This window comes from Hemiscyllium ocellatum, chromosome 39 (genome assembly GCF_020745735.1).
Source record: "Hemiscyllium ocellatum isolate sHemOce1 chromosome 39, sHemOce1.pat.X.cur, whole genome shotgun sequence".
Classification (NCBI taxonomy): domain Eukaryota; kingdom Metazoa; phylum Chordata; class Chondrichthyes; order Orectolobiformes; family Hemiscylliidae; genus Hemiscyllium; species Hemiscyllium ocellatum.
In genome coordinates this window covers 36,704,667-36,717,198 of record NC_083439.1, presented here as the reverse complement: position 1 = coordinate 36,717,198, position 12,532 = coordinate 36,704,667, and the positions used below count along the sequence as shown (strand labels likewise).

At 45.0% G+C, this 12,532-nt stretch overlaps 1 protein-coding gene across 7 annotated transcripts in view; it reads left to right on the top strand.

Annotated features, from left to right (window-relative positions):
- Positions 1–12,532, top strand: part of arnt2 (aryl-hydrocarbon receptor nuclear translocator 2) — a 464,688-nt gene that overhangs the window by 292,268 nt on the left and 159,888 nt on the right. For all 7 annotated transcript variants that reach the window (XM_060853234.1, XM_060853235.1, XM_060853233.1 and 4 more), the window contains one exon: positions 7,252–7,403. In XM_060853234.1, coding sequence (XP_060709217.1) covers positions 7,252–7,403 — 152 coding nt within the window. The remainder of the gene's footprint in view (positions 1–7,251; positions 7,404–12,532) is intronic.

The window sequence follows — 12,532 nt, the reverse complement described above, 5'->3', positions numbered from 1 at the left end:
TGGTAGACTGGCACTTGGGAGACACAATGCGAGTTACTTAGTACAGAATTTTTGATCAACTGTTGGAGCATGGCATTTGTGTGGCCGGTCCAGTTCAGGTCCGGTCAATGATAACCTCCAGGATGTTAGCAGTGGGTTATTTACCAATAGTAATGCCAAGCAGCAATAGTTAAATTCTCGCATGTTAGAGAAGTAGTCATTGCCTGGCACAAGTGTGATGCAAGTGTGATTTGTCACTTAGCAGCTCAAGTCTAGATGTTATCCAGGTCCTGCTGCAAGTGGTAAAGGACTGTTTCAGCTTGTGGGGAATTGCAAATACTGCTGACATTGTGCAACAATCGTTCAAATATAGAAGCAAGAAGAAGGCCATTTACCCCTTGAACCGCTCCACTATTCAATATGACCGTGGCTGATCCTACACTCGCCCTTCCATATCCCTTGAGCCACAAGAACAATATCTACCTCCTCCTTGAAAACACATAATGTTTTGGCCTCAGCCACTTCCTATATTAGTAAGTTCCACAGACTCACCACTTTCTGGGTGATGAAATTTATCCTGATCTCAGTCCTAAAGCATGTATCCCTTATCCTTAAACTACAACTCCTGGTTCTTGGCTCTTTCACCATTGGAAACATCCTTCCTACAACCAAAGTTTCTATGGGATCCTTCCTCATTCTTCCAGACTCCAGTGAATAAAATTCTAACAGACTCGATCTCTCTTTGTTCCTGGGAGTATCTGCAATGATGACAATGCCCTCCACCACATCTCCTCCACTTCCCGCTCCTCCGCCCTTGAGCCCCGCCCCTCCAACCGCCACCAAGACAGAACCCCACTGGTTCTCACCTTCCACCCCACCAACCTCCATATACAGCGCATCATCCGCCGTCATTTCCGCCACCTCCAAACGGACCCCACCACTAGGGATATATTTCCCTCCCCTCCCCTATCAGCGTTCCGAAAAGACCACTCCCTCCGTGACTTCCTCATCAGGTCCACATCCCCCACCAACCCAACCTCCACTCCCTGCAACCGCAAGAAATGCAAAACTTGCGCCCACACCTCCTCCCTTACCTCTCACCAAGGCCCCAAGGGATCCTTCCATATCCACCACAAATTCACCTGCACCTCCACACACATCATCTATTGCATCCTCTGCACCCGATGTGGCCTCCTCTATATTGGGAAGACAGGCCGCCTACTTGGGGAACGCTTCAGAGAACACCTATGGGACACCCCGACCAACCAACTCAACTACCCCGTGGCTCAACACTTCAACTTCCCCTCCCACTCCACCAAGGACATGCAGGTCCTTGGACTCCTCCATCGCCAGACCATAACAACACAACGGTTGGAGGAAGAGCGCCTCATCTTCTGCCTAGGAACCCTCCAACCACAAGGGATGAACTCAGATTTCTCCAGTTTCCTCATTTCCCCTCCCACCACCTTGTCTCAGTCAAATCCCTCGAACTCAGCACTGCCTTCCTAACCTGCAATCTTCTTCCTGAACTCTCTGCCCCCACCCTATTCCGGCCTATCACCCTCACCTTGACCTCCTTCCACCTATCGCATCTCCAACGCCCCTCTCCCAAGTCCCTCCTACCTACCTTTTATCTTACCCTGCTGGACACACTTTCCTCATTCCTGAAGAAGGGCTTATGCTCGAAACGTCGAATCTCCTGTCCCTTGGATGCTGTCTGACCTGCTGCGCTTTTCCAGCAACACATTTTCAGCTCTCATCTCCAGCATCTGCAGTCCCCACTTTCTCCTGAAAGTGAGACAGGACCTCATTCTGGCTAGGGGGAAGATCACCTCCAAACAAAAACTTGGTATTTTAGCAATTACCGAGGCCAAAGCAACTTCCTGGACGAGGTTTAATCACATCGTGGAACCATAGTTAAATTTTTCAAATGTTTCACCCAAAATTAAGTTTGAATTTTCGGTCTGGTTTTCTCTTCCAGTGGCCACACACGTGAACTGGGTGAAGAGTGTATATATCAGGAAAGTCATTACCATATGGAACAAGTAGGACGGATTAGAATCTTTTTTTCCCTGTCTGTCACTGTTGGGATGACTGTTGTGCTTTCGATCTGAATCTATGCAGTCATCACTAGCCTTTTTAGTTGCAATAATTTTTTTTCAGGTTGCTCCAGTAGTCTGGATGTCGGATGGAAGTTCAATCAGGAGCTGAAATTGGCCTGTTGCAAAGATGTTACTACAGTTATTATGGGGGATTTCAACTTGCAGGTAGACTGGGAGAATCAGGATGGTATTGGACCTCAAGAAAGAGACTTTATGGAGTACCTCCAAGATGAATGTTTAGAACAGCTGGTGCTGGAGCCTACCAGGGAGAAGGCAATTCTGGATCTGGTATTGTGCAACGAACCAGAATTGGTCAGGGACCTCGAAGTGAAGGAGCCATTGGGAAGTAGTGACCATAATACAATAAGCTTCAATTTGCAATTTGAGAGGGAGAGGGTACAATCGGAAGTGACAATATTTCTGTTGAATAAAGGGAGCTAAGAGGGAGGAGCTGGCCAAAGTTCAATGGTTCAATGCCTTAGCAGGGATGACAGTGGAGGAACAATGGCAGATATTTCTGGGTATAATGCAGAAGATGCAGGATCAGTTCATTCCAAAAAGGAAGATAGATCCTAGGAGGAGGCATGGGTGGCCATGACTGATGAGGGAAGTTAAGAAACATATAAAGTTAAAAGAGAAAAAGTATAACATAGCAAAGATAAGTGGGAAAACGGAGGACTGGGAAGTTTTTAAAGAACAACAGAGGATTACTAAGAAGGACATACGCAGAGGAAAAATGAGGTACGAAGGTAAACTGGCCAAAAATATGAAGGAGGATAGTAAAAGCTTTTTAGGTATGTGAAAGGCAAAAAAATGGTAAAGACTAAAATTGGGCCCTTGAAGACAGAAACAGGAGGATATATTACAGGGAACAAAGAAATGGCAGAAGAATTGAATTGGTACTTCAGACCTATGTTCACTGGGGAAGACACAAGCAATCTCCCTGAGGTAACAATGGCTGAAGGACCTGAACTGAAGGGAATTTATATTTTCTAGGAATTGGTGTTGGAGAGACTGTTAGGTTTGAAAGTTGATAAGTCCCTGGGGCCTGATGGTCTACATCCCAGGTTACTGAAGGAGGTGGCTCGAGAAATCGTGGATGCGTTGATTATTTTCCAGAGTTCGATAGATTCGGGATCAGTTCCTGCGAATTGGAGGGTGGCTAATGTTGTACCAGTTTTTAAAAAAGGTGGGAGAGAGAAAGCAGGAAATTATAGACCAGTTAGTCTGACCTCAGTAGTGGGAAAGATGCTGGAATCTATTATAAAGAACGAAATTACGACACATCTGGCTAGTAGTAACAGGATAGGTCAGAGTCAGCATGAATTTATGAAGGGGAAATCATGCTTGATGAATCTTCTGGAATTTTTTGAGGATGTAACTCTGAAGGTGGACGAGGGAGATCCTGTAGATGTAGTTTACTTGGACTTTCAGAAAGCTTTTGATAAATTCCCACTTAGGAGGTTAGTGAGCAAAATTTGGGCGCATGGTATTGGGGGCAAAGTACTAACTTGGATTGAAAGTTGGTTGGCTGACAGTAAACAAAGAGTAGTGATAAACGGCTCCATTTCGGAATGGCAGGCAGTGGCCAGTGGAGTACCGCAGGGATCAGTGCTGGGACCGCAGCTTTTTACATTATAATGATATAGAAGATGGTATTAGTAGTAATATTAGCAAATTTGCTGATGATACTAAGCTGGGTGGCAGGGTGAAATGTGAGGATGTTAGGAGATTACAGGGTGACCTGGACAGGTGAGGTGAGTGGGCAGATGCAGTTTAATGTGGATAAATGTATGGTTATCCACTTTGGTGGCAAGAACAGGAAGGCAGATTACTATCTAAATGAATCAATTTAGGTAAAGGGGCAGTCCAAAGAGATCTGGGTGTTCTTGTACACCAGTTAATGAAGGTAAGCATGCAGGTATAGCAGGTAGTGAAGAAGGCTAATAGCATGGCTGGCCTTCATAACAAGAGGGATTGAGTATAGAAGCATAGAGGTTCTTCTGCAGCTGTACAGGGCCCTGGTGAGACCACACCTGGAGTACTGTGTGCAGTTCTGGTCTCCAAATTTGAGGAAAGACATTCTGGCTATTGAGAGAGCGCAGTATAGGTTCACAAGGCCAATTTCTGGAATGGCGGGACTACCTTACGCTGAAAGACTGGAGTGACTGGGCTTGTATACCCTTGAGTTTAGAAGACTGAGAGGGGATCTGGTTGAGACATATAAGATTAATAAAGGATTGGACACTCTGGCAACAGGAAACAGTGCCGAACCAGAGGACACAGCTTAAAAATACAGGGTAGACCATTTAGGACAGAGATGAGGATAAACCTCTTCACCCAGAGAGTGGTGGCTGTGTAGAATGCTCTGCCCCAGAGTGCAGTGGAGGCCCAGTCTCTGGATTCATTTAAGAAAGAGTTGGATAGAGCTCTCAAGGATAGTGGAATCAAGGGTTATGGAGATAAGGCAGGAACAGGATACTGATTAAGGATGATCAGCCATGATCATATTGAATAGTGCTACAGGCTCGAAGGGCAGAATGGCCTACACCTGTACCTATTGTCTGTTGTCCAGAAAGACTGGTGATATAACGTGCTAAGCCCTTTATTTACCATTCAACGTGTTCAACTGTGGATTACCTGGTATCTGGCACTTTCTGATCAGCAACAGAAAGACTCATGGTTAGCTTAAGTTAAACCATGTATGTGAAGTTGCCATAGTCCCAGAGGACTACAGGCTGCTTTCTCATTAGACGGAGATGACTAGTAGTTTAACCTGAGGTCACCACACTTCAAGCAAGGGATGACTTGGAGAAGATAGGGCCTTCATGCTGATCTCAACTGGTGCAGAATTGAAGCTGCATTATGGCATCATTCTGCACCATAAGCCAGCCAGCCAATCACTGATAAGCCCTTTAGCAAGCAAAACAAATGAGTGTCCTCACCACATTAGAGCGGGCGAAGGTAATGCAAACATGGCTAACACAAAACTACAATATCATACAATGGAAAACACAGGAATAGGAAAGGGAGTGCTGTTTATCATGGGAAGGCATACACCTACATGCCCAAATGACAGGTTTACAAGGCAGTTCATCACTCCTGAGATAACAGACTCAACAGTGGAAAAGACATTTAATTGTATCAAGGTCACTCGAAAATACAAAGGATTTTGTAAACTGTCTCCAAGGCCAGTACCAACTTTTGGAGGGGCTTCCCAACAATTGAAAGTCCTGTAGTTTAATATGATGTCCAGAGGAATCCAAAGAGTGATTGCAAGTCCAAATCAAAACTTGCAACTCATTTTTTGTGTAAATTTTCGTACATATGAAACTCTAAACCTTTTATTGATACATCTAGCAGTTTTCCTACGTGTTTTGAGAAGATTTGTAGCTCAAGTTGAGGTTCTGGATGTAAGCTTGCTCGCTGAGTTGGAAAGTTCGCTTTCAGATTTTTCATCGCCCTACTAAGTAACATCATCAGTGAGCTTCTTGTGAAGCGCTCGTGTTATGGCCCACTTTCTATTTGTGTGTTTAGGATTCCTTGGGGTGATGATGTCATCTCCTGTTCTTTTTCTCAGAGGGTGGTAGATGGGATCCAAGTCAATGTGTTTGTTGATAAAGTTCCGGTTGGAATGCTATGCTTCTAGGAATTCTCATGCACGTCTCCGTTTGGCTTGTTTTAGGATGGATGTATTGTCCCAGTCGATGTGGTGTCCTTCCTCATCTGTATGTAAGGATACTCGTCAGAGAGGGTCATGCCTGTTGTGGCTAGTTAATGTTCATGTATCCTGGTGGCTGATTTTCTGCCCATTTGTCCAATGCAATGTTTGTTACAGTTCTTCTAAGGTATTTTATAAATAAAGTTCAGTTTGCTTGTCTGTATAGGGTCTTTCAAGTTCATTAGCTGCTGTTTTAGTGTGTCGGTGGGTTTGTGGGCTACCATGATGCCAAAAGGTCTGAGTAGTCTAGCAGTCATTTCTGAGAGGAGAAAGTGAGGACTGCAGATGCTGGAGATCAGAGCTGAAAATGTGTTGCTGGAAAAGCGAAGCAGGTTGGGCAGCATCCAAAGAGCAGGAGAATCGACGTTTCGGGCATGAGCCCTTCTTCAGGACAATGCCTGAAGAAGGGCTCATGCCCGAAACATCGATTCTCCTGCTCTCTGGATGCTGCCTGACCTGCTGCGCTTTTCCTGCAAAACATTTTCAGTCATTTCTGAGATGTCTTTGATGTAGGGGAGAGTGGCTAGTGTTTCTGGGCGGGTTTTGTCTGCTTGTTTGTTTTGTTGCTGAGAAATCGGTGGACTGTGTTCATTGGGTACCCATTCTTTTTGAATACGCTGTATGTGTGATTTTCCTCTGCTCTGCATAATTCCTCTGTGTTGCCGTGTGTGTTGGCTCATTGAAGTAATGTTCTAACATAGCTCCGTTTGTGGGTGCTGGGATGATTGTTTCTATAGTTCAGTATTTGGTCCGTATGTGTTGTTTTCCTATAGACACCAATTTTCCTACATAATCATCATTCATGTGAAGTTCAGATAGTGAATACAAACTGACTATTTGAGGGGGCATCATACTCAAAATTCTAATCCCATCCTTACAGTCACCCAAATAAGCACACTTTCTAAAGGAAGATCAGTTACAAGAAGTCTCCAACCCAGGATTGTTCAATACATAATTAGTTGTCCATCTACATCTTGGACTATTACTTAAATGGCTATAAATTGAGAGGGGCATGTATGTCCTTGTGTACCAATTGCTGAAAGTGAGGGAGTAGGTGCAGCAGGTAGTCAAGTTGACAAGCCATATATTGATCTTCATGGCAACAGGACTCGAGTACAGGTACAAGGATATCTTGCTGCATTTATACAGGTCATTGTTGAGGCTACACCTGGAATAGTGTATGCTGTTTTGGTCTCCTTCTCTGAGGAAGAATATCTTTGCTATATAGGGAGGGCAGTGAGGGTTTACCAAATTGTTTCCTGGGATGGCAGGAGAGGAACTGATTTCAATATGCCTACTGATTCCAAAGCAGGGTATTGTACAAGCAAAGTCCATGTAATCTCAGTCATACGTTTTTGTCTAAGTTCATATTCTGCATTGTCCATTAGTTCATATCCATTTATCTTGGAATAAACTGCATATATGTAATAATTGTTTTCTTTTCTCAAGGTTGTGAAATTGAAAGGGCAGGTGCTGTCAGTGATGTACCGTTTCCGAACAAAAAGCAGAGATTGGTTGTGGATAAGGACAAGCAGTTTTACTTTTCAGAATCCCTATTCTGATGAAATTGAATATATTATCTGCACCAACACCAATGTAAAGTAAGTGTCTGTAATTAAGTGGTATGTTTTGTTTTGATGTAGTCAACTTAGAATCGTATAAACTAAACTACGTGTTCTCCATTGTAGAAGTACAGTGATAGCTTTTACAATGTCTGCACCATCTCAGCTACAAGGATCGAGGTACAAATTTTGGATGCAAAAGAGAAATAAAAAGTAGTTGTATCAATTTAGTGTTTAAAAAAAAGTTAGAACTAAGACACTGTTGGAGCAGCTCAGCACAGGGTCCCCACACATGACCTCACCGCCTGCGGCAGACCCCAGACTCCAGTCCATCAGCCATTCCTGCTCCACTCCAAGCCTCCAGTCCACTCCATACTGGCACTCAGCTGCTCCCAGGTAAGTTCCAGGACTGCCTCACCTGCGCCGGACTCCACTGAGGACTCGCTGCCTGCGCACTGCTCCAGAACTTGCAGCCCTCATGTTAATCTGGCATTCGCTGACCATGTGCTGCTCTGGGACTTGCTGCCCACGCTGCTTTGGGGCTGCTTCCCACGACACTGCTTCAGGACTCACTGCCCCCTCACTGTTCCTGGGCTCACTGCCCCCCTCACTGTTCCTGGGCTCACTGTCCCCCTCACTGTTCCTGGGCTCACTGTCCCCCACACTGTTCCTGGGCTCACTGCCCCCCTCACTGTTCCTGGGCTCACTGTCCCCCTCACTGTTCCTGGGCTCACTGCCCCCCTCACTGTTCCTGGGCTCACTGTCCCCCTCACTGTTCCTGGGCTCACTGTCCCCCTCACTGTTCCTGGGCTCACTGTCCCCCTCACTGTTCCTGGGCTCACTGTCCCCCTCACTGTTCCTGGGCTCACTGCCCCCCTCACTGTTCCTGGGCTCACCGCCCCCCTCACTGTTCCTGGGCTCACTGTCCCCCTCACTATTCCTGGGCTTGCTGCCTATGCACCGTTCCTGGACTCACTGTCCCCCACACTGTTCCTGGGCTCACTGCCCCCCTCACTGTTCCTGGGCTCACCGCCCCCGCGCCGCTCCTGGGCTCACTGTCCCCCACACTGTTCCTGGGCTCTCTGCCCCCCTCACTGTTCCTGGGCTCACTGTCCCCCACACTGTTCCTGGGCTCACCGCCCCCGCGCCGCTCCTGGGCTCACTGTCCCCCTCACTGTTCCTGGGCTCACTGCCCCCCTCACTGTTCCTGGGCTCACTGCCCCCACACTGTTCCTAGGCTCACTGTCCCCCTCACTGTTCCTGGGCTCACTGTCCCCCTCACCGTTCCTGGGCTCACTGTCCCCCTCACCGTTCCTGGGCTCACTGTATCCCTCACCGTTCCTGGGCTCACTGTCCCCCTCACCGTTCCTGGGCTCACTGTCCCCCTCACCGTTCCTGGGCTCGCTGTCCCCCTCACTGTTCCTGGGCTCGCTACCCCCTTACTGCATTGGGTCCCGCTGACCGCGCTACTCTCAGGCCGCTGCTCTTCACGGTGCTCCAGGACTCGCTGTTCACTCCTGCCACTGCTCCAGGACTTGCTCCCCGTGTTGTCCTGGGACTCGCTGCCTGCCCTGTACTGGGATTCCCTTTCTTCTCGTGCTGCTGCAGCAGGACTTGCTGCCCGCGCTGTTCTGGGACTCGCTGTCCACTCCTGCCGTTGCACAAGGATCCACCCTCAGGCATGTGGGGAGAGAAAAAGAAAAGATGCTGGGTCCACTACTTCTCATCATTTATATAAATGATTTGGATGTGAGCATATGAGTTATAATTAGTAAGTTTGCAGATGACACCAAAATTGGAGGTGTAGTGGACAGCGAAGAAGTTCTCTCAGATACAACAGGATCATGATCAGATGGGCCAGTGGGCTGAGAAGTGGCAGATGGAGTTTAATTCAGATAAATGCAAGGTGCTGCATTTTGGGAAAGCAAATCTTAGCAGGACTTATACACTTAATGGTAAGGTCCTAGGGAGTGTTGCTGAACAAAGAGACCTTGGAGTGCGGGTTCATAGCTCCTTGAAAGTGGAGTCACAGATAGATAGGATAGTGAAGAAGGCGTTTGGTATGCTTTCCTTTATTGGTCAGAGTATTGAGTACAGGAGTTAGGAGGTCATGTTGCGGCTGCACAGGACATTGATTAGGCCACTGTTGGAATATTGCGAGCGATTCTGGCCTCTTTTCTACTGGAAAGATGTTGTGAAATTTGACAGGGTTCAGAAGAGATTTATAAGGATGTTGCCAGGGTTGAAGGATTTGAGCTCTAGAGAGAAGTTGAATAGACTATAGCTGTTTTCCATGGAGCATCGGAGGCTGAGAGGTGACCTTATAGAGGTTTATAAAATCATGAGGGGCATGGATAGGATAAATAACCAAAGTATTTTCCCTGGGGAGGCTGGAGTCCAGAACTAAAGGGTGAGAGGAGAAAGATATAAAAGAGACTTACAGGGCATGCAGAGCGTGGTAGAGGTATGGAATGAGGTGCTAGAGGAAGTGGTGGAGGCTGGTAGAATTGCAACATTTAAAAGGCATCCGGATGGGTATATGAATAGGAAGGATTTGGAGGGATATGGGCCGGGTGCTGGCAAGTGGGAGTAGATTGGGTTGGGATATGAACAAGTTGTTTCCATGCTGTATATCTCTGACTCTATAAAAGGGGAAAAGAAAAGAAAAACAACAGGTGAAGCAGAGGAGTTCTGGTAGGAGCATCTTACTCTGCCGCCATCTTGCTTCTCTTTGTGGAATATATTTAAACTCTTTTAATCATACGCATTGTAATCAATTTTTTTTTTAGTGACTTACATGAGAATAGTTTTATTCATAATGCGATAAAAATAGAAAATATTACACATTGTTCAATTTGTCTACCAGATCTAAGATGAGAGGAACAAAGCTAACATTGACAATCTTTTATCAGATCTGAGAATGTTTGGAGTAGTTTATGTACAAGACAGGAAAAGGCGGAGTAGGCCAAGGAATAAAAAGGAGACTCTATGATTGGGTAGCAGACAGGAGAGATTAGAGGGTAAAAGGATGCAGGGCAGTAGGTCATAGCAATGTCAAGTAAAGACACAAATGATTTGCTGGTGATTGTGATCATCACCACGCAGGACTGGGGGTCCAGCCCATCACCATACAGCAGTGTGGGTTATGACAATCATCACCTGGCACTGGGTAGAGTGACCATCACAGGTGGTCAGACAAGTAGATTGATTTTTTTTTATCCATAATTTATTTTGCACAAAAATGAGATTGTAGAAATTCAAGTGGCTCTTCTAAGTAGCAAAGAATGGACTGTTGAAGCATCCTCTCACTTTAAATGCTCTAAGCAGTGTCTTTGAACTTGATTTATATAGTTATATAGTTATAGAAAATTGTCTGACGACCGACGCTGAATATTATAAGCTAAATTCTGGAGACTATAAGATTTCCTGTTTCCAGCTGGAATGTACTGTATTTTACATTTGTTTATAACAAATCTGTTCGCATCTGCATTTTTGAAGCTTAAAATGCATACTTACTACATTTTCTCATAGGTTAATAAGAAGTGAATGACTTTGGATGTTTAACAGTACCCATTGACTAACCAAAAGGACTAGTTTTGCTGTAACTATGATTTCATCCTTTACTGCTTTTCAAGTGCTACTTCATTGACTTTTCCCTTCCAGGTCCACCCCCCACACCCCCCCCCTCCGGAAACACAAAAGGGTAGAAATGCTGGAATGGCCTTGCCACTGAGGTGCCCCTTACTTCGTATAATTATTTTTGAGAAGTCCACTTTTGTCTTAAATATTATACAAATACAATACAAGTGTAGTAGTTCAATGTTGTTAATACATAAACCACAACATAGATCAGTTTCTTTCCATACAGTACATTGCCTAATAATGCTTATTATTAACATCTATTTTTTGTAAAAATTACTATTTTTAAAATATTTATAATGAACATTCTCTGATGCCCGCAATAAAGGGGTTTTACACAATTTCCAGTGAGTACTGTGACAAGAGGCTTTAGGCTGTGGCCTTTCCTCACTGAGGCTTTTCAGTAGTTGCTGCATATTTTAGCATATTCCTTAGCACATTGCCTTGGACCTTAGAATGTGTCAGTCTTCCACACTCTGTCCTCAACAGCTCTTTACACTGCAAGACCAGCACATTGCAGGCAACCCAGAGAGCTTCTTTCACCAAGCTGATGGTCCTTCATCTGCAGTTGAGGCTTATGTCATTTGTATCTATGGGAACAGTCCACAGTATACAGAGCCCTACATTACAGTTCATGATAAGCCTCAATAAAAACCACTTTCTTCCTGTTATTGAAAATTTGAATTAAGTCACGGCTCAATATTTATGTTTGTACCCAAGTTATGGCCTGTTTCCATAGGATTTGGGTTTCACTGAATGAAAACCCACTCTACAATTGTGTCATCGTCCCTGCTCTCCAATTAACACTTGTTCTTCATCTGCAGTTCCATTTGTACAGTTCATTCTCATGTATGTTTTTCTTTTCACTCTGAGACTGGAGCTCTGCTTTTATTTCTGTTGTTATTCTGCATCTGTATGTATTACTATTTCATTAGTTTACACTGAGGAAATTCAGCACGTCCATTCATGTCCCATCAATATTTATTAATGCACACTAGAAAGCATTCTATCTGGATGCATCATGGTTTGGTCCAGCAACTGTCCATAACAAAAGTTATGAACACAGCTCATACCATCAAGTAAGCCAACCTCCAACCCCTTGTCCCCATCTAGGCTTCTAACTGCCTCAGAAAGGCAGCCATTATCATCAATGAACCTTTCCAGCCCGGTTCTAATCTCTGCTAACCTCTTCCATCAGACAGAAGATACAAAATGTACTGACAGGTTCAAGAACAGCTTCTCCCCTCCTATTATTAGACTTCTGAGTGGACCTCTCATGTTGATCTTGCTTTTTGTGTATCTCCTTTGCAGCCGTAACTTTGTACTTCTCGCTCTGTTCAATCACAATCACCCTACGATCTTTGTATGTTATGATCTATCTGTACTGCACGCAAAGCAAAACATTAAACTTTTCACTGTGCTTAGGTACATGTGACACTAAATCAAATCAATGAAACTGTAATTGGTCTGCCTGTTCTACGATTGACAATTCTTTCACTTTGTTTCCCACAAATGATTACTAATTTACA